The sequence below is a fragment of the Drepanopeziza brunnea genome (assembly GCF_022702325.1).
Source record: "Drepanopeziza brunnea f. sp. 'multigermtubi' strain 214-2 chromosome Unknown ctg8, whole genome shotgun sequence".
NCBI lineage: Eukaryota > Fungi > Ascomycota > Leotiomycetes > Helotiales > Drepanopezizaceae > Drepanopeziza > Drepanopeziza brunnea.
The window spans coordinates 233,311-253,065 of record NW_027094071.1 but is presented as its reverse complement, the minus strand read 5'-3'; the positions used below and the strand labels follow the sequence as shown (position 1 = coordinate 253,065).

The 19,755-nt window shown below is 50.9% G+C and overlaps 5 protein-coding genes across 5 annotated transcripts; 2 read left to right on the top strand and 3 right to left on the bottom strand.

Annotated features, from left to right (window-relative positions):
- Nucleotides 1-20: 20 nt before the first annotated feature.
- On the bottom strand, nt 21-2,416 carry L3040_005111 (uncharacterized protein; the record flags this gene model as incomplete). Its single annotated transcript, XM_066157225.1, has 7 exons — nt 21-850; nt 1,017-1,092; nt 1,148-1,434; nt 1,485-1,711; nt 1,759-1,787; nt 1,847-2,042; nt 2,097-2,416. 7 exons carry the CDS (start codon nt 2,414-2,416, stop codon nt 21-23), a joined length of 1,965 nt encoding a protein of 654 aa, XP_066011543.1.
- A 740-nt stretch (nt 2,417-3,156) lies between these two features.
- L3040_005110 (uncharacterized protein) lies at nt 3,157-4,169 on the bottom strand (the record flags this gene model as incomplete). The annotated part of the gene is made up of 2 exons (XM_007296167.1): nt 3,157-3,296; nt 3,350-4,169. 2 exons carry the CDS (start codon nt 4,167-4,169, stop codon nt 3,157-3,159), a joined length of 960 nt encoding a protein of 319 aa, XP_007296229.1.
- Nucleotides 4,170-8,510: 4,341 nt separating this feature from the next.
- On the top strand, nt 8,511-9,707 carry L3040_005109 (uncharacterized protein; the record flags this gene model as incomplete). The annotated part of the gene is made up of 6 exons (XM_066157224.1): nt 8,511-8,653; nt 8,958-9,062; nt 9,116-9,159; nt 9,210-9,223; nt 9,511-9,572; nt 9,623-9,707. The coding sequence occupies 6 exons, from the start codon at nt 8,511-8,513 to the stop codon at nt 9,705-9,707; spliced, it is 453 nt and encodes a 150-aa protein (XP_066011542.1).
- A 6,225-nt stretch (nt 9,708-15,932) lies between these two features.
- L3040_005108 (uncharacterized protein) lies at nt 15,933-16,720 on the top strand (the record flags this gene model as incomplete). Its single annotated transcript, XM_007296165.1, has 2 exons — nt 15,933-16,140; nt 16,218-16,720. The coding sequence occupies 2 exons, from the start codon at nt 15,933-15,935 to the stop codon at nt 16,718-16,720; spliced, it is 711 nt and encodes a 236-aa protein (XP_007296227.1).
- A 355-nt stretch (nt 16,721-17,075) lies between these two features.
- On the bottom strand, nt 17,076-18,526 carry L3040_005107 (uncharacterized protein; the record flags this gene model as incomplete). The annotated part of the gene is made up of 4 exons (XM_066157223.1): nt 17,076-17,387; nt 17,510-17,602; nt 17,724-17,998; nt 18,142-18,526. 4 exons carry the CDS (start codon nt 18,524-18,526, stop codon nt 17,076-17,078), a joined length of 1,065 nt encoding a protein of 354 aa, XP_066011541.1.
- Nucleotides 18,527-19,755: the final 1,229 nt, after the last annotated feature.

The following is a 19,755-nucleotide window of genomic DNA, read 5'->3' as shown; positions in this document are numbered from 1 at the left end:
CCCACAGCTTCCTTAGTGGCTTAAGTGATTCCGGTTTCTGAAAAGGATATGGGCTTTAACAAGCCAAAGTCTCTTCGTATGGAAACATCATCATAATTACTATTCACTGACAGAACAGGTTGGCATTCTCGGTAGGAGTCGAGAGAAGTCGAAATAAGGTTCCTGGATCGTATCGATCGTATATACTTCGTCGGCGAAGCGAGACAAAGTAGAGGGCAAGGCTGCAGGTGTTCGGTCCAAGGCTTGATGAAATCTGATCGGAATACAGCGTGTCTCGAAAAGTCATCAACTCGCTTGGCTCGTGCGGAGCCCATGTCAAGATCCTCGCAAATAATCAGATTTGACGCATTTCGGTGTCCACAGATCTTCTTCACCCATTCCCCAGGAAGGAATACCTTGGCGTCCAGTTGCGTTACTGGGATATACATAGCTTGGAGGCAATTCTCCACTACCTGGAGTTCCAGATCCAGGGTTACCCGGGTAGCCATAGCGATAAGGTGGCGGTCCACCATAAGGGCGTCTGCGTCGACCGCTACCCAGTGGATCAATGGCCACATCGGGATGACACAGCTTTCATCCCAATCGCATTTTTTGTCGCAGCTGATCCACTCTCCTGCCCATCCTAGCCATGCCATCAGTTCTTCGATGCCGTAGGCCCAATGTTGTACATCTTGCCTCATATCTGCTGTGAGTAAAGCTGTAGATGAGTTGAGGGGAGTGTTGAATTCGGACATCAATCTTCCCTCAACGGCTAACCCTACTTCGACGATGACGGAGCAAATACCACCCATAGTTTCCTCGACAGCCCACTTCAGGAGTGCTTCTTCGTGGCTGAGATCCACACCTAGATCTGCGTCGAGTAGTCGGGTGTGTTCAAAGCGACAGCGTGAGTACGTTTCTTTGAAGATACTGGAAACCCTAGTCCACGTTTCCTCCGAAATGTTTTCCGGGTACTGCAGAAAGGGTACAAGGGAGCCGTGTGTCTGGTCGCGAACATCAATCATCCAGGCACGAACTGAATTCTGGTTGCTTGATATCATATCCTCGAACTTTTAATTGTCTTGACGAGGTTGAACAGGGCGCTGGCGAAATCTTGGACCAGGTTATTCGCTAGGACCGACCAATCGAGCCCGGTGCATTTGCTTACTTGACTATCAAGGAAGGTCCGCATGACCCACTCCGAGTTGGCTCTCATGATTGCAGCATCCACCGATGTGATGTTCTGCAAATTATGCAGTCTTCGTCGGCGAGTCAAAGATTGCAATGCCGCAAATCTCGTTGCAACTCTCCCAGGGCCGGTCCACGAGCCGTCGCTAGTAAGATTCAATGCCTTCTGTTCTTCCGTCGCTCTAGGAATTCCGGCACTTTCAAAGACCGGGTCATAGTAATTCAACAGTCCACAAGTGCTAAGCTTGACCCTCGTCTCCCCACGCCCTGGCCAATTCCCGAGGATCCGTAATGTTGTGCAGCACTCAGATACCAACGCCAGTTTTTCGTCTGGAAAGGTTCGCGCCGAAAGAGATCCCAATCAATGTCTGGCCCAGGTAGAGTCGATGGCTCTGCCACGGCGCCCGTAGATTTAGGCAGAGGAAATTTGGAGGTATGTTCAGAGCACGTTAGATCCAGAGCAATGCCACTATCTTCGACTTCGACCTGTTCACCCAGCAGGGGTGCCGAGACATTGAGATGCGAAAGCAGCCGTAGTGACGGACTACTGAAATTGCACCATATCATTTCGAAGCCCGCATTCATCCTCACGATTCCTTCGTATCCCCACCCCAGCCCTCCTAATTCTTGTCAGCGTATCCAATTGTAAAGTCCGGCAGCCCGCGTATATTCCCCCCACAGGAAATGGGGTCCCTCGGGCATGGGGGGGGCCAGAGGTATTCCCGAAGATATGCAGCATCTGCGAATCAAGTTGGCCGGCCCCGAAGAGGGTCGCAGATTCGCCGTCGAAGTAGATGCACTTTGCGGATCGGGTGGTTTGATAGGTGAGCATATGGGAGTTTCGGGTGCCACCCATTATGCCATAGGACATTTCACTGGCACCAGTCAGTCAATAGATATTTGGTGATATTCTGGGAGTGCTGTTCTACCTATCGAACGCTACCCATTCCGGACTCGGGGGTAGCCGAGCATCCATCCGGCCGTGATACAGGTTCGTGAACGGCGGGATCTCGCACGGCACGATGCTGTGGCCGTTGGGGAAGAATGTATTCGGCCATTGCTGGAGCAGCCCGTATACAGAGGCGAAGTAATGGGGCGCTTCGGAGGAGAAATTCAGGTTCCACGTGCTAGTGCCGGTCTTGGTGGAGGGCGCATCGTGTTCTAGCAGCGGCTTCTGTTCACTTGCATTCGCGAAGGAAAGGTAAAGGAAAATTTCACAGAGGACGAGATGGACACGAGAAAATATCATATTGGGTCCTGCGTAAAGAGGAGAGGGGAGGATCACGGGAGGAAGGTGACGGAGACATTTTTGATTTTGGGTTCGTCGAACGTGATCGCTGTCGATGCTGTGGAAATAAAATCAGACGCGTCACCCAACATACGAAGGTACGTAACACTGTGTCACGTGGTAGCAGATATAACTTTATCTTCGTCTCGGCTATGGGATGGGATGGGCAAACAAATAAACAAATATAAGCCTCAAGGTCACTTCATGCTTCTGTACCTCGATCTCGCCTATTGTTCTGCCTCTGCATAATCTCTGCATATTGACGCAGGCCAGGCAGGTAAATTGATCCTTTTCAGCTGGATACGTATATAACTGTATTGTATCTCAGTCTCCGTCGCTTCTTCAAGCCCCAGTCAATGAAGCTCAGATTCATTCGTCTTTTGGTTTGAACTTCCCCGGCTCATACATTCGGCCAACAATCTGTATGAGCATTCGATGTTCCTCGGCTCGCCAGCCCCTTCCACTTATCTTGAGGACTCAGCCAGCGGTCATCTTCGGAACCTTTTGCTCTGCAATCGCCACGCCATAATATGCCCTCGACACGAGAGACGTTCTCACGCCGTCTTTTTGTTTTGTTTCGATTCAAAAGCCTGATCGTTTCAGGCAATGGTGGCGGACTCATGATGAGACGACTGACTTCATGATAGGTTGGACGGCAACACTATTCTGTTCTTCGTGCATACCCCAGCCTGGCTGGTTCATCACTTTCCAAATTGATTCATCTCAGTACCCCAGAACGGGTTTGGTTGGAACGACCGTCTATCGCAAGCAAGCTTCTCCCCGTCTTGCAGCAGCGGCTCACCGTGACCATCCAAAAGCGGGCACGGAATGTTCATTTCACCTGGGCGCAGTCAGTCAACACGCACTCACTCAAAACCCGAACGCGCAACACACCTCTCATAATCTCAATCATCGACACCAGCGGCAGGAGTAACAGCAGGAGGGGTAGCAATTGCCCAAAATCCCAGATCTTCTCTCCCATATCTCTCAGCGGCACCGACGGGTTCCCAAAAGCCTGGCTGATCATGATAACCCTGATCGCAGCGAACATCCCGATGATGCTGAGCACCAGCAAGCCCCCGAGCTGGATACTCTTCAGCCACGCCCGGTTCTTGACATGCAGGTACCACACCCCGACAACGAAGAAGACGAGCTGGCCAACGATCACCGCAATGGTCCCTGCAATGGACGTCCCAGCATTCGATGGCGTGCCCGTGGACTCAACCTCCCACACGCAAGCGATTGGCAGCGTAGGCGGCACGTCTTTCATGACCGACATCAAGATGAAAATCCCCGATACGATCGACAGCAGGAGGTTGACGAACATGAGAACTTGTCGGAGCCATCTCAAGACCCAGTCCCGCTTGAAGTCATTGACTAGCGCCAATAGCGTACCGACATGGGTCGCCGTCGACAGCAAGGACAGCATCCACACGATAAAGAAGTGGTACGGGACCATGGTCGTCATCTTCGCAAGGGCGATGCTTTGAATGCCGATGCCGGTCAGGATTTGTTGATCGGAGAGCGAGAGGAGCAATTTGCGGATGGTTTTGACCGACGAGTGGCCGTGTTTTTCATGGGCGACGATGACGAGGGAGAGGACGAGGGAGAGAGCAGCAGTGATGATAAAGGACAGGAGGACTCCAGCTCCAGCAACGTTCCCATCAGTCGCCGCCTCGGCCGGCGCATCAGTGCAGTTGAGCTCTCTCGCCATATTTTTCGAAATGGAGTCGAATCAAACGGAGCCAATTTCTCTCTTCCCACACTGGCAAAACCCTAGGTTTTGTCAAGAGAGGTACAGGAAGGAGTGAACGTAATATGGAATTCGGGAAATGGCGTTCGTGATATACCCATCTCATCTCTATTTTCATATTCTAGGTTTGGGCTTGGATTTAGAATCCTTTGGGTAATGTGGCGTCGATGTGCAAGGGTCTCAGCCACGCAGAACTCCGGAAGGAAGCGCGCGGGGGACCTGAAACTCGATCCTTAACAGTACAATACGCATTTAGGACGACGGCTCTTGGCCGTGTCACTGGATATGGGATAGTTCAAATTACCGAGCTGTATCGGACGGGGAAATCTTTTTTCGTTTTTTTCCCCACCCCATGGAATTAGAGGTTTGATGTTCGGGCCCTGCCGAACGAGCTCGCTTCGCACTCAGGGCCCTCGTAAATCACGTAAGGATAACATCTCCATGATCAATGCTCACGTAGGGTGGAGGACTGTGGACAGCATGGTATGGTATCGCAGACGTGACAGGTTTCGTTTCATAGCTGGGAGCACAGGTAAGTTGTCTGTTGCTGGTGAGATGGACTATCTGCTTTTCGGCTTCGCCGCTTCGACGTCTTTTTTTATACTTGTAACTACCTGCAATGGCTAGTCACCTCGGTGACGGCTATAGGTATAGTTGTGAAGAGGCAGCCAAAGCCAAAGCCAGAGCCTACAAGCGTATATCCTAAAAAGATATAAATACGCCGGACTCTAGTAATGCAACATCTACAATTCCGCCCGTCCGACCTCCCGCATCGCTATAACATGGTCGCACGACCAGCTTCAAGCAATGCTAACACCGAGAATCAATCATATCTCCCCTCTTATCCAGCCTGCTCCCTTTAAGCTGTCGTTCTGACTTCTCAAACAATGAATCTTCTTCGGAACCTGTAGTAGAATTTAGCTGATGTAATTTAAGACACGAGTACCTAGGCTGTTCTTCTCGATACCTGGGTCATCCGCATGCCTTCCCGGTATCTGGTACTTCTGTCGCTCTTCTAGCGCGTCAGTCTCTTTGCCTGAATCCATTTGTTGGAGTCGAGGCCTCTCGAATCTTCTTGCGATACGCGTCCCATTAGCCTTCAGTAACAAGCGTGTTCTGATCGAGGGAATCGTGGATGTTTGCACTCAACATCTTCAATAAAAAAGCAATGCTGCAACTTCGAAATTTCTTTTCATATGCCTCGTACTTTCCTTTCCTTTCCTTTTTTTCCTTTGTTCTTTTGTACAGTGGCATAAGTGCCTTCTTGGTCTGCAATCACTTCTCCCCTATGATCGTGCTCCGCGTTGGCCCAAACATCTGCCTCGAAAACCGCCCATCTGGGCCCCGGATCGTTTTCGTTATTGTTTTTGTCGGTTCCTCACTCATTGAACTCTGAGTCAATGACTTGGTTGTTGATGAACTACGAGTTAGGGGGATGGGGATTGATTGACCCCTTTAGTATTTTCCGAGTTACGCGAGGAAAATACCCTTGGCGGTATTGTCTCGGAGCCTCAACTTCCGCTACACAGCCCCTTCGGAGCTACAACTTCCGAGATCTGTTCACCCTTTAATCTAGTTGATAGGAATTTGTATACTCTTTTATAAGAGTATACCTTTCAGTTAGAAATCAATCAAGAATCATCATGACCAACTTTCAGTACTGAAGAGACCCAATTTGTTACCTGTTGCAATACACAGAAGAAGCTTCATTTGTTTGACGTTTGTTTTTACCGGCGAACCAACAGTTTTGGCTCTTGGTTTTTCGTGGAGAGGCGCGCATTCAACCACATGGCGGTACGAAAGAGCCAAGCGATGATTCGTTGCTGACGCTCTACGAGTCTCGTCGATTTCTGCCACGCGCTGAGGAAGATCCGCCGTGGAGGTCACCATCCTCGAGACGAGGTCGCGGAGTCGAGCGGCGTGCCCTAGGGGGTCTCCGACGGGATCGAGGCTTGTCCTGCTTGAAGAGCGGATGATCGAACACGCATGCTTGGTATGGGCCCACGGAGATTCCTGCGAGCCTTCAATGTGCCATGTTGCTGTCCCCAGAGGTTCTTCTTGATATGGGTTCCAACCTCCATCCAGCACCGCGGTACCTCTCCCCTCATCTCCAGCTGTGGACGAGCTTCCGACATCGATCGATATTTTCTCCTTATGAATCGGTCCAGAGTCCGGTTTGGGAAGTAGGGCTGCGGGTGACTTGCCTTTCCACAATTTTTTTCCTCGCGATAAATGTTCGAGCACTGTTCGAACTTCACTACTTATTGAGACTGCGAACTACGTGCGTACATTCCTCTGTGCGTAATCTCATCTTGAAAATCTCTATAAGCGAGTGCATTGATAAGAGAGAAGGAGACGATGTTGCTTTACGATTTCTCCATATCAGCCTGCGTTCCCTCTTGCGAATTTCCCCGAACTTAGACTCAGATTGATCAACAAGAGCATCGTCCGGTTCCTTATGCGGGATCGCGCTGACCCCTACAATCCGCCGATGGCCCTGAGCAGCGGAATGGAACCCTGCTACCATCCCACGTAGAACGGATGACAGCTGGTGAAAGGCCATGCCAAGAAGATAGATTGCCGAACGTGTCGTCCACAGCTTTCTCACACATGTCCTCCGCTCGCCCCAGGACTACAAAGCGCGTCGACTTGGTGGATGAGCCCGACAGGCGACTTCTCATAGACCTTTGCAGCCGCGGCCAAGTCGCATCCGGCGTCTCTGAAATGGAGTATCCAATCGTCAAACTCGACCGTCAGCGGGCTGGTCTCCCGTGTCCGTCCTGGTAGCGACTCCGGACGGCAATCTGGATCTATGCGCATTGCGAGAATCGGGAGTACGCTGCGGTTGAACACGTCCTTTGCTGTTTTTCGGGGGGGGGGGGGGAAGTGGATTAACTAAGACGGATTAGATATCATCATGTGTTTCTCTCGAAGCATGGCCTCCCAGTCCGGCGTTGTCGCCCATGCCAGGAGAACCATCGTTGGACGCGCTGGTGATATCGATGCTTTCGTCTCGTGTCTGGACCGCGTCGGGGGAGTCGACAGCTGCCATTCTCGCACGATTTAGATGTCAGAAGTGTTTTCTACGCTGGCGGGAAGTTGAAGTTGAATATGAATGCCGGTGAATGCAGTCTTGTTGAGATTCTCAGATACTTTTCAAGGGAATTTCCAAGAGAAACGAGAGATGTTTACATTGTAAAGACTTTCAGCGCCGTGTTCCACCTGCGCTGGCCGTTGGTCATGCCTAATGTATAATGCCCATGACACGCTGCATTGCTGCCTCTTCGTCTCGGTGCTGGCAGGAGCTCTGAGTTGCTGATCTCTGATGCCCTCCCTACCTTTGACTCATCTATGCGATAGCACACTTGCCGAATACAAAAAGGTATCCGATCCTCTCAGATGTAAGAGAGCGACCGCAGCACCGAGATTTCTCTGTTACTTGAGCACACCACATCTGGGCTGTATATCATTCAAAAGCCGGTCATTGAAGAGTCGCTCGCGGATTATTATAATAGCATCGTGAATCACCCCTCATTATGCGACACAATACACCTATTAATTAAGCCAACCTCACAGTGAGGCTAGACGATAACCGCTGTACCACAGATGCGAACAAATCCACCTCTTCCAAATCAGATAAGTATCTATGCAGTCGAGCTGATTTGGAATTTGCAACTCGTCTTCTCGGAGCAGATTATCTCCTCCAGCGCCAGGCCGTACAGAAAAAACGGGCAAGCTTTCTGAGCATTGTGGAATTGCTAAGCTTACCCTCAGCAGTCTGAGTGTTCGCTCCCTAACGCATAGCACTTCCCCTCATCAGCCCACACAATGTCAGCATCTCGTACAGAGTCAGTCTCCCAGCATCAAGCTTACTTGGTGGAGGGAAATGGTATTATTGATTTGGACTTTAGCCGGGGCTCGCTACCCCTATCTTGGCCTTTGCAGAGTGGAGGATGAATTCTCGACCACGGTAGCCATTACCTATACGAGAGCAGATTCCTTTTCAAATTAGAAATTTTATCGACGTATCTCGCTTCCGCTCTAGGTGACAAGGAAGCATCGCCACTGGCCTATTGCTACCTTGGCACGTGCCTTGAGCACGTGCTATACACTATAACCTTTTACTTTGAAAACTTAGAGAGCAAATTTTCACCCACCTTCTCGCACAACGATTGATGGGCACACGATTCTACGAGTCCCTTTGGGGTCTCGAAGCGTCCAGTGTGCAAATCGCAGCCTCCGTTCAATAGTACGAAAACTATTCCGACCGTCAGAAGCTGTTGGGAGTGATCTCAAGCCACGATGGCCTCTCCGGATCGGCCGGAACATCGCCAGCTCGATCCCTACTATCAGCGTCAGGACATCCAGCACAGCACGCTCGCGGAGCGGCTGGCTGACCTTCTGCCGACCATTTTCCCACCACGGATTCGCCCGGACTCCTCGCGGTTTGTTTGCCTGTGCAAACCGACACGCACCCTTCGAAAAACCGAGCACCGTTTCCACCTTTTGGAAGAAGGCGAAGGAAACGGGCAGGTCTCGAAACACATACACTTAACGGTTTTAGACCTCAAAGGCGCTCGTCTTTGGTTGGCTATTGCTCTTAAGAATCCCTTGCTGTTCTCGTGCAACAGACGTATAATAGAGGCTCCGGACCTCAAACCTCAGCGTCATCATCTCTGATTGCGAATTAGAGGTCTTACCTCATCTCCATCAAAACTCGAAATCCTGTCTCTCGCGCCTATAAATTAGCCCCGCTGCCGCCAACGGCCAAAGTTCGACCTCGAACTTTTTGGGGGGGGCGAAAGAGAGGCAGGAGTTGCGAGTGTTTCGACAATCGCACGGTGAAGAACGCCGGTAAGGAAAAGATGAAAAGTAATGTTGTGTCGGCACCTACTCACTCTTTCTAGAATTGGTCGTCAACTATCTGTGGGATCACAGGCGGAAAAGCAGAGTCGTTCTTGGCAATCCCGATCGCATCCCGATCGCTAACCGCCTTGCCAGACCGAGGAACAATGGTCCGACATTTTCTGTATTTGACCCTGTGCGAGACCTTTTTGTGCGGAATATCATCGTCTGTCGCCGCTTAAAGAACCGGAGATGTAAAGAAGGATGGAAATCGATCGACTTCCTGAGACTTTGATGCTGCGTCGGTACAGTATTTATTGCGAAGCGAGTTTATATTCGACCTCTGATTTCGAGTATTCACCCTCGGAAAAAGAAGAAGCTAGTTGAGAATCACTTAGGACGGGCTCAGGCCAGTCTTTTTTTGCATGTGTAAGGTCTATGCTACGCATTTGCAAAGGGCACGGTATATCAATGGCATGAAACGAAGAAGCATTTCGCACTTCAGAAGAAGTTCCTCTCGTACGTCCTTCCACTATCGATGTCAGTTTTAAATTAATCAATATTAGCAGGGCCAAATCTTTCCTGGCGACCAAAACACCGGGCGACGAAGCCACCCCGCCCGCTGTGACCAGCCAGCCTGATCCCTTTGGATAACGATCGCCGCCCGGAGAAGGCACCGGAGCCGGTTCCGGCGCAGGGACGGCGGAGGGAAAGGAAACGGGGGACCAGGCGATGGAGACCAGCAAGGTGAAAGCAACGGGCAAGGCTCCGCAAAGAGCACCTCCCGAGCCACGGGTCGCGTACCCATGGCTTTTCCCTATTGCAGGCCTTGAATCAATAGCATGTAAATACGTCCCGGGAAAGTTACGTGTCCCGCGTCAGAAGCTACGAGAGTCCCGTGAAAATCTCACGACCTTCCCGACTCGAACCGCGTGCGTCTCTACGACTATCGAAGCTGTCGTAATGATAGTAAATATATAATATATACTTCAACCGAGCCGTCTCCCAGATGTGGATGGGTCGTAGGTATTCCTCGCGTGTGCCCTTCCGTTATGTAGACGATGTTAGAGTGAGTGAATGCGTTCCAAGTCTCTCTGCGCGTGACGACGTAGGTGGTACAGAGAAAGAAGAGAATCTATACCGGTACAGTAAGTGGTACGGTAGGTATACATACAGCATGATGGAACCGACCGACCGATTACTCACTCACTTACTCAGCCAGCCAGCCAGCCAGCCATCCGCGGCCCGCAGTCCGAAGATACCTCTCGCCGGACCTAAACGAGGGGGGGGTAGGTACCCGTAGACTTCTTCTTCTTCTTCTTCTTCTTCTTCTTCTTCTTCTTCTTCAGAGAATGGAAGCAAACAAGCAAACAAGCAAGCAAGCAAGGGGTCCACGAAAGCGATCCATCGATCCATCCATCCATCGATCCATCCGTCCCCCAAACACCCAGAGTCGCCTTTCAAGGCTTAGCGCTCGCTGAATGGTGAGGTAGGTAGGTAGGTACCGGTACCTACCTAACTGGGGTTCCCTCGCGGAGGAGGCTCAGGGCTAGGTAGACGCTTTGGTGTTTAGTGTAGTACTGTAGTAGGTAGTGCTTAGTTAGTTCTTACTAGTAGTACGGTATCTACCCCTTTCATTTCCCAATACGAACGAACAAGCAGCCGTGTGATCGTCTTCTCTTCTCTGTCTTCGATACGTACGTACGTAAGGGATAGGGATAGGGAGTGTATCTCGGGGGAAAAAAGAAAGAAAGAAAGATACCGGTATACAGTACCCACCGCTTAGCCCCGAGCCCGAGCCCAAAGTACTACGTAGATCGATCAACTCGCCTCTTGCTCTACGTAGAGATACGACTTACTTACTTACTTACTTTTGGGGAGAGGTCGCTTGACCGCCGTGTGCAGGTTGCGGTTGTCAAATAGTTGTACTCCGTGCTACGTTGTAGCAGCAGGACCTGCTCCACGCCTGCGACTCCGTAGTGAGAAGCGCTGTGGCTGTGTGGCGTTGTCTGGCTCAAAGCCTGTACCTAGGCAAGTAAGTAGGTAAGTAAGTAAGTAAGTACTACGTAAGTAAGTAAGTAACTAACTAACTAAAAAAAACCCTGACTCGACCACCGGGTCCGTCCGTACGAACTCTAGTTCGTACGTAGTACTTCGTAAGTAAAGCGCGGCTCTTCTGCACAAACCGATGACTGAAGCCGCCGCCGTTTCTTTGGATCGGGGAAATCGACCGACTTTCTTTTAATTTCTTTAATTTTATTTTTTTCTATATATATATATATATATATCTAGAGGGGTCTTTCGACCCGTTTCTTTTTCTCTCGCGCGACTTCGACGCCTCTTGATTCTACGCGGTGCGCTACGCTACTCTACGTCCGAAGTACTAGGGACGTCCCAGGCGTTACTGTCATTGTCGTTGCTATTGCTATTGCTACTTCTGCACCCTTGAGCCTTGAGCCTTGAGGATAAGGTGGGTGGATACCCAGGCGCTTTACAGTAGGTAGGTATACCCGGTAGTAACGTGGGAATTTTTAAACTCCCGAGGCACCCTTAAGTACTTACAGTAAAGGTTCATCTATTCAGGGCTGGGTGCAAGGTCTGATCCCTACCCAGCGGCCAGCGGCCCTGCGCAAGCATCGGGGCTCAGGTCAGGGGACCTCGCTTGGCCCCGATCGTAGTACCTAGTATGTAAGTACTATAAGTACTGCAAGGCTCTGCCTTCTGCATGAACGCTACTACTACTATATTGGTTTTCTCAAGCCCAGGAGCCTGGGTGAGGAGCATCGATCGGGGGAATCCTCTCAGCGTTCCACCAGCGCAGCGGGATCTGGATGGCAGCCTGCTAATTAATCTTGGCGAATCCCATCTCACAGGCACCCCGCGCTGCCCAGTATGCTAAGTACCGGTAGAAGGGTCGAAGACGGTAAGAGACAGTAAGAGATCGGGCTTGCGCCTGCGTAGGCCATACCGGTATCAAATGTGACAGTAGTACAATCGGTGTTAAGAAGGCCGGCCCGGAGAGGGGGTCATGTTTTGCGTCCGGCTTGCACACCCTACTTTTGTTTTTTGTTTTTTTGTTTTTTTTTCTAGAAAAAACAACTAATTTTTCTTGAGAAAAAAAAAAGTTCAAATCAGTTGTGAGTACGAACCATCCCCCCTGCGCGTTTAAATGTCGGACCCGGTCAAGCCCTACGTTATACCTTGTAAAGCGTGGAGCGATCCTCCAAGCCCTGTCGACTTGACTGCACAGACTTCCCGCGCAGCCGTGAAGTCGGTCCGCTCAGGCGCAGATCTCGGACGCACGGTGCGCCGGAACGCCTATTAAGGCTTCTCGTAGGGCTTTGCAATTTATGCGTACGAGGTAGTGCGTGGGATTGAAGCAATTCTCGCCTTGGCGGGCTGACTGCCCTGCTTGCACGAGTAAGGACGTACTACTACTACGTAAGTAGTACTACGTAAGTAGTACTACGTAAGTAGTACTACGTAAGTAGTACTACGTAAGTAGTACTACGTACTACGTCAAGGCAGGTAAGGGGGTTACTCAAACCATCAGCTGATAATCCGATGTCGGTCTCTTAAAAAGAGGCTTCCAAGAGCTTAGCATACAAGTAGTTCGGAGATCACCTCAAGCCGATACCGGTACTCCAGATTGAATGAATAGTAGTAGAAATTGAAGACCAACCTTTGAAATTACGACTACGTCCCAGGCGTAAGTATCACCCCTTGCGGGTAGGGTAACCAGGAGGTTTACAGCGGGAATTAAACTTTCGAGGCACCCTCGAGGGGTAATACTTAGCCCTGTACCGTGGTAGTTTACCTCCCGCCACCCCTTCATACACGAACGACCCTTTTACAGCCTGTTATAGATCAAGGAAGTGACGTCTCGGGTAAACTTTGCTAAATCGATCGATTTCAATTATACGAAAAGATTTGAAGCGTTGATCTATGATATATAAGCCGTGGCAGCGATCCCGAGAAATACCTCAGTATCGAATTTATTAAATGATTCTTGAAGCTATTCCATCTGACAATCAGTTCTTATTGACAGTTGGATATTTATTAAAGAGAGTCATCTAATTATTTTTAAATTTGGAAGACGAGCTTATTAATAAGCTTGTTTTCAAAATCTAAACGAGGACGGCCATGGGACGGCCATGAGACGGTCAGACGGTCTTAATTAAGCTCGGGGACGGTTCAAAAACTGAATTATTTTTGATTTATAACTGTTACTGATTTCAGACGGTTTAATTACCGTGTTTTGTAAAAGGAGGTCAGTGGTTCGCTCAAATGACCCCCTGCCTGCCTTTAGGGTAAGGTTGTACGAAGATTCGTTTACCTTTGAGTAACACAGCGTTAGCGCTACCTTATCAAACCAGCTCGTAAAATAACCTCAAGCAATACTTATTATGCTTAACCAATATAGTAGTACTGCAGTACTATACAGTAGCAGTGAACCTTTGTACCCTTGTTAATGTAGGCGTACGGGTCCTTAGTGACGTCTTTCCCTGACTTATGACCCCGTAAGGCTTTTCGAGGTTGAATAAGGTTCCGTGCTTAAGGTCAGGTTCTTGTTCATTTACTACAGAACTGTACTGGGTCAGAGTACGATTCCAAGAGTTCCCTACTTCCCTCGGCTGTTAAGCGCATGCCAAGTAGTCTTACGCTAATACTACGATTGGATTAAGATAACTCAGTACGATAACTCCGTCTCCGAAATCCCCCTGCGCGATCCAACGGGGTCCACGGAAAGTAAAGATACGTACTACGTACGATTCTTCTTTCAATCGCGGACAAACTTCACAATTCGGTTGGACAAGCTTGGGTGCGCCTTCTGGGTGGCTCAGGGTAATGCAACGGCACCTTGAAGCCCGTTTATCGATAAATCCTGCCTTTCTGAATGGCCGCAGCCCTGGCCTTTCCCAAGGCAGCTGTACTCTGTAGATTTGGTCCCCTATCGTATACTTAAAAAAATCGAAAGTACGGCGGTCAACATTTCACCTACCACTCCCCCCGCCCGGACTGCTACATACATACAGCCTGAGGGTACCTTCAAAGTTAAAATTTCTACTTTCAGCCCCCTGGTTATCCTACCCTCAAGGGTGTACCAATTACGCCTGCGACGTAGCTCGTAGTATATTAATAAAAGGGTACGGGGACGCTTTACCTGATCGAGCAACATCGCATGAATGCCTTATTAACTACTTCCATTAACAGTTGTATTCAGGGCTGATTTTCGAGTTACAGCATCGATACCATGTTATCCGAACTTGTACCTCAATTCGCAGATGCTCTATGGCATTCTGAGCCTTCGACCTTACGATCGAAAGAAGATTTGTAAAATACTGATTTTTCGCTCTTCTTACACTACCCTTTTCCGCCCGCATACTCCTCTCTCTTCGTTGCATAAAATACTACCTACCTTCCTAGGTCAGGTTTAAGCCCCGCACCCTACTTGCCTTTGAGATACTACCGGTACGTATAGTAGGTAGTCGATGAAACGTTATCCGCTACGGGTATACTTCCGCAAGATACTATATTTAAGCTATACTGAGTTTCAGTTTAAGAAGTACGATGAACTTTTCGAATTACAAGAAAATCTATGGAAATGCGGCGTTGAAGCTACAAGCCCCTTTTCCAGAAGTGCTCTGGCTTACGAGTAGATAAATAGAGAAGAAGATCCCGTGGCATCTCTCCCACAAGCCAACCAAGCATTCCAATTCACTTCCATCCTATCCCACAAACTACCCAACAAACCTATATCTCTATCCCCAGCCTTGCTATCCATCACACGTTAACGCCTTTCAAAATGCAATTCTTCACCATCGCCGCCCTCCTCGCTACGATCAGCCTTGTTTCTGCTATCGCGGTCCCAGAGCCTCAAACTGGCTGCACCCTCCGCCGCTACAACTCATGCGTTGCCTTTGTAAGTCTAGCTTGGACCGCGATCCGATCCAACACGCCGAAAATCACGCTAATCATCGTCCACAGTGCCAAACAATGAGCCAAGGAGCTCTTTGCACCGCTGACGGATGCCGCTGCACATAGTGCGGAGCATCTGGCCGGTCAGCTGCTTGCACTTGTACCGGATGCAACTGCTACATCCGACATTCGTACAACCCGTGCGCGCGATGATCCGAACGCAATGGCATGCGACGGTTCATGTGCATTTGGGGATGGATTGCGAAGCACGGAACTTGGACGGAAAGGGGTGAGATTTCAGCGCGGTATATCTGCTTAGATGTTGTCTGAGATATCGTTATGCGAGCAATAGCGAGAACAAAGGTCAACTTCTATCTATCATCATCATTATCATCGCTGTGAAGCCCCGTCGAGGCTATCTACGCTTTTTGAAGTTACGGTGACCTGGAACACACTCTGCGTGAACGCTTGCGGAGTATTTCATGCCTAAACTTCCCGGTTTGTAAGGTGACGCTTCTGCCTGTACTGTACAGCCGTGAGCTTCCGAAGATTCGAAAGACTACCACGGTACAGGCCTAAGTATTACCCCTCGAGGGTGCCTTAAAAGTTTAGTTTCCACTTTAAACCCCCTGTTTTCCCTACCCTCAAGGGGTAATACTTACGCCTGCGACGTAGTACGTAGTCAGAAAGCTTCACGTAAATATGATTAGCTCATAACTGCAAGGCGGGTTTTTACTTTATAGGATTAAGTATTTAACGAGGTCTCCCCGGCGGCTCTTCGCAAAGCTCCCGGGCCACCCTGCATTCCAATAAATTTCCCTACTTTTGCAGCCTTGTTCGCAAGGCTCAACACCCGGGCCACGGGAAAATCATCGACATCACCACAGCACTCAACCCTTTGAGATCACCACAACCATCTTCGACCCTGCCGGACTGCGGTCCATCGCAATCGCAATCGCAATGGGCTCCTCGGCATCCAAAGCCTCAAATGCTGCTTCCAAGCTCCCAGCAGCAGCTACAAAAACGGCGCGCAAATACCCAACCAGAACGCCTCCCACCACGTCCACAAACACCACCACGAATGCGCGGCCTCATAGACCGACTCGCGAGGCCAGCATAGGACCAACAGTGCACCCCGAGACACACATGAGTGAGATGAGAGACCAGGGTAAGTGCGCAAGATCCGTGGCCACGGAGGGGATAGCCAGACCCAGAAGAGCGCAACGCTGACGAGGTGAACAACAGCCATCAACCTCGACGCCTCCGACCCAGACCTCGCCCTGGATGCACGCCTCCGCACTCTCGGCCCCGTGCAGCCCAATCCCACCCAGTCCAAGTCCTCGACCTTCTCCTTCCCGCCCCAAAACTCAGGCTGTCGGTCCAACGCACCCCGATCGCCCTCCTCCGACCCGTCCCCCGCATCGTCTGGGTTCCAGCCCTCAGCTTCCACCCCCCAGCAATCGATATTCCCGACGGCCGATGGTGGATCGGCGCCACGGCCCAACGCTGCGGTGCGTCTGTTGACGGCGAGGTCTCGGCTGGCGGAGGAGGCGGAGATGGAGTTTGCGAGGACCGGGAAGAGTAGTGCGGTGGGGAGAAGGTTTGTAGATGTCCACACGCTCAAGCAGATCTTGCTTCTGAGGGATGTGAAAGGGCTTGAGGGCGGGGAGATTGAGCGGAAGTTGGGCTTGGGAGAGGGTAGTGTGAGGAAACTGGGAGCGAAGGGGGTGGTGGGTGTTGGTAGCTGATGGGGCGACATGTACGAGAAGAAAAAGAAAGACCACGTATTCCGGGATCTCCGAATGATTCTTGCGGGAGAATCGGCGTTGGCAGTAAGTTTTTCGACTTTGTCTCTTGCTGCTTCGCTGCTTACCTGTCCCTGTTCGAGTGGAGGTCCCCAAGGGCCACGTGAATAACCCACATAGACTCGTGGCGTGTACAGATGTTTTGTCTGATTTCAATCTCGCTGTTCCGAATCCTTTTCAACGCTGCACCAGTGCAGGCGTCAACAAAAAAACAAAAAAAAAAAAAAAAAAAAAAAAAGACGGCTACTCTCCATGTCGAACAAGTCCAAAAACCGGAATCCCCTCTCCCTATCTCCATTCACCAAGCAGCGTGCCCTCCATCCATCCTCAAGTCACTCCCCGTCATGAAACTACTCGCATCGCTGATCAAGAAGGCCGCCACCCCGCGATACTCCTCCGGCCGGCTCAAGCGGCCCAGCATATTCTGCCTGGGCCACTCCTCCTTCCGCTCCGGGAAGGTCTCGAACAGGGCCTCCACCATGGCGGTGACGATGTAGCCCGGCGAGATGGTGTTCACGCGGATCCCGTGCCCGCCCCACTCGGACGCGAGGTTGCGCGCGAGTTGGATGACGGCTGCTTTGGAGGCGTTGTAGGCGGGGCAGGTGAGTCCCTGTGGGGTGGGGTGGGTTTGTCTTGTTAGCGGATCGCTTTGGGGGGGGGGGGGGGGGGGGGGGGGGGGGGGGGGGGGGGTGTGGGAAGAGGGATGAGGGAAGAGAAAAGTCAAGTACCTACCCGATTCGCAACACTGCCACTCATACTGGCAATCATCACAATGCTCCCCCCGTTCCCAAATCGAATCATCTGTCTGGCAGCTGCCTGCGCCGTCTGAAGGACACGGGGAAGTCAGTAAGTGTCTTTCTGAAAGGGGTTCGGGAGAAGGAGAACGAGAAGGAGAAGGAGAAGGAGAAGGACCAGGAGAAGAAGGTCTCCCCTTCCACCCACCTACCATGAAGCAGCCCGTGACATTCACACTCATCATCGCATCGCAGTCTTTGGCGGTGTACTCCAAAGCAGACGTTTCGTGCTGGATGCCGGCGGCGGCTATGAGGCCGTCGAGGCGCCCGTGCCCGGTGGCTATCTCTTCCACAACCGCATTCAGCTCTGCCACATCCCGGACGTCGATACGGCGGTAAGCGAGCGTGGTACCCAGCTCGTCCGCGGCGCGCTTCTGGATCCGCAGAAAGTCCGGGGAGGGACTCTCAAGGCGGTCGAGTGCGTAGACTATCATGTCAACATCAATCAATCCGTGCTACGAAGGATGTTTTTCCTTCTACCTCTTCACAGGAAAAAAAAAACTTTATTTTTTCTTCTTTTTTCCTTCTTTTTTTATTTCTCTTCACAAAAGGAGAACGTGGCAGGCATACCGATGGCTCCCGCTTCGAGCAGAGCCTCCGCTTGCACCAGCCCCAGCCCCCGCGCAGCACCGGATACCAGCACAACCTTGTCTACCAGGTTGAACTCTGGCAGCCGCTTCGTCGTGCCTATGTATGTAGGCGGGTTCCCCACCCGGAGAGCAGCGGCGTCGGCATCGAGTGCTTCCGGCGGGCCTCGGTTGGCCGCCGAGGCACTGCTCCGACTCCGACTCCGAATCAGAGGACGAGGACGAGGTGCGGTTGAGAGAGCCGCTCGCGCGGTAGCGAGGGGAGAGGGCTTCTGCTCGGGTCTGAGAATGCGACGTGCTGTTGTTGTTGTTGTTGTTGCCGCGTCGCCTACGCGGGGCAGTAGTAGTATTCGCCGGGAAGACCTCATCTTCTTTTGCTTGATCCTGATCTTGACGGGGATGGGGATAGGACGGATGAACCGCAAAGGCAGGATCGATCTCCGCGTGCGTGCGTGCGTGCGTGCTCTTAGATACGATATGAAAACAATCTCGCGGGATATCAGATGGAGGAGGGTATCGGATGTGGGAGGTGTTCGGTGGAGGGGTATATATACATATATATATATATATATATATAGGTACTACTCTACATACGTACGTACGTATCTGCCGAGCATGGTAGGTAGGTATCTGCAAGCCCTTCTTCCGGCTTGCTCTTTTCAGCCAAGGGCTGCAGCAGCGACGGCCTATCTGCTCCCGAAGTTCAGATGTGTTCTGTTCTATTCTGTTCTGTGCTGGATACAGAGCTTGTTCTTTTCTCGAAAGATAGGCGGGTTGGTCGTGCTTGCAGCTGCTGCTGCTCCAAAGCGGATTGTATTACTCGAGTATCGAGAGCTCTTCTATATATAAGGTACAGAGGAGGTAGGTAGGTGTTGCTTGCATGCATCTTGGTTCTTCAGCTTTGATGGCTGTGCGGGGTAGACGTTAGAGATCGTCGGTTGCGTCTCTTTTTCCTTTTCTTTTCTTCCTTTCCCTTCCTTTCCTTTCCTTTCCTTTCCTTTCCTTTCCTTTCCTTTCCTTTCCCTTCTTCAAAGCTCCCATTGTCCATCTATAGATAGGATAGGATGGGATGGGATGGGATGGGATAGGATGGGATAGGATAGCCTTGTTTACCAGCTTGCGTCTCTCTCTTTCCCTTCCTTACAAGCGTGATCGGACCGTCTCGCGCGGAAGAAGAGGTACGATAAGTCAGATATCCTCCTCCTCCTGGTCTAGTCTAGTACCTCGCTTATCGAGAGCTCCTGGCGCAAAGAAAAGAGGCGCAAAGAAAAGAGGCGCAAAGAAAAGAAAAGAAAAGAAAAGAAAAGAAAAGAAAAGAAAAGAAAAGAAAAGAAAAGAAAAGCAAGGCAAAGAAAAGAAAAGCAAGGCAAAGCAAAGAGGATGAAAGGCTGCCCCGCCGCTTGCGTACGTACCCGTCCAGCACAGCTCGTACAGTAGTAGCAGGAGAGCGGATTGCCCGATTGGGAGTTTCCGGGCGGCGGAGTGTGTTCCGATCGATCAACACACCCGAGACCAGAGCGAGCACGAGCCGTGCACAACGACGGTTATCGTACCGTACCTACGTCTACGAAGTATCGCCCTCTCCAGCTCTTCATCG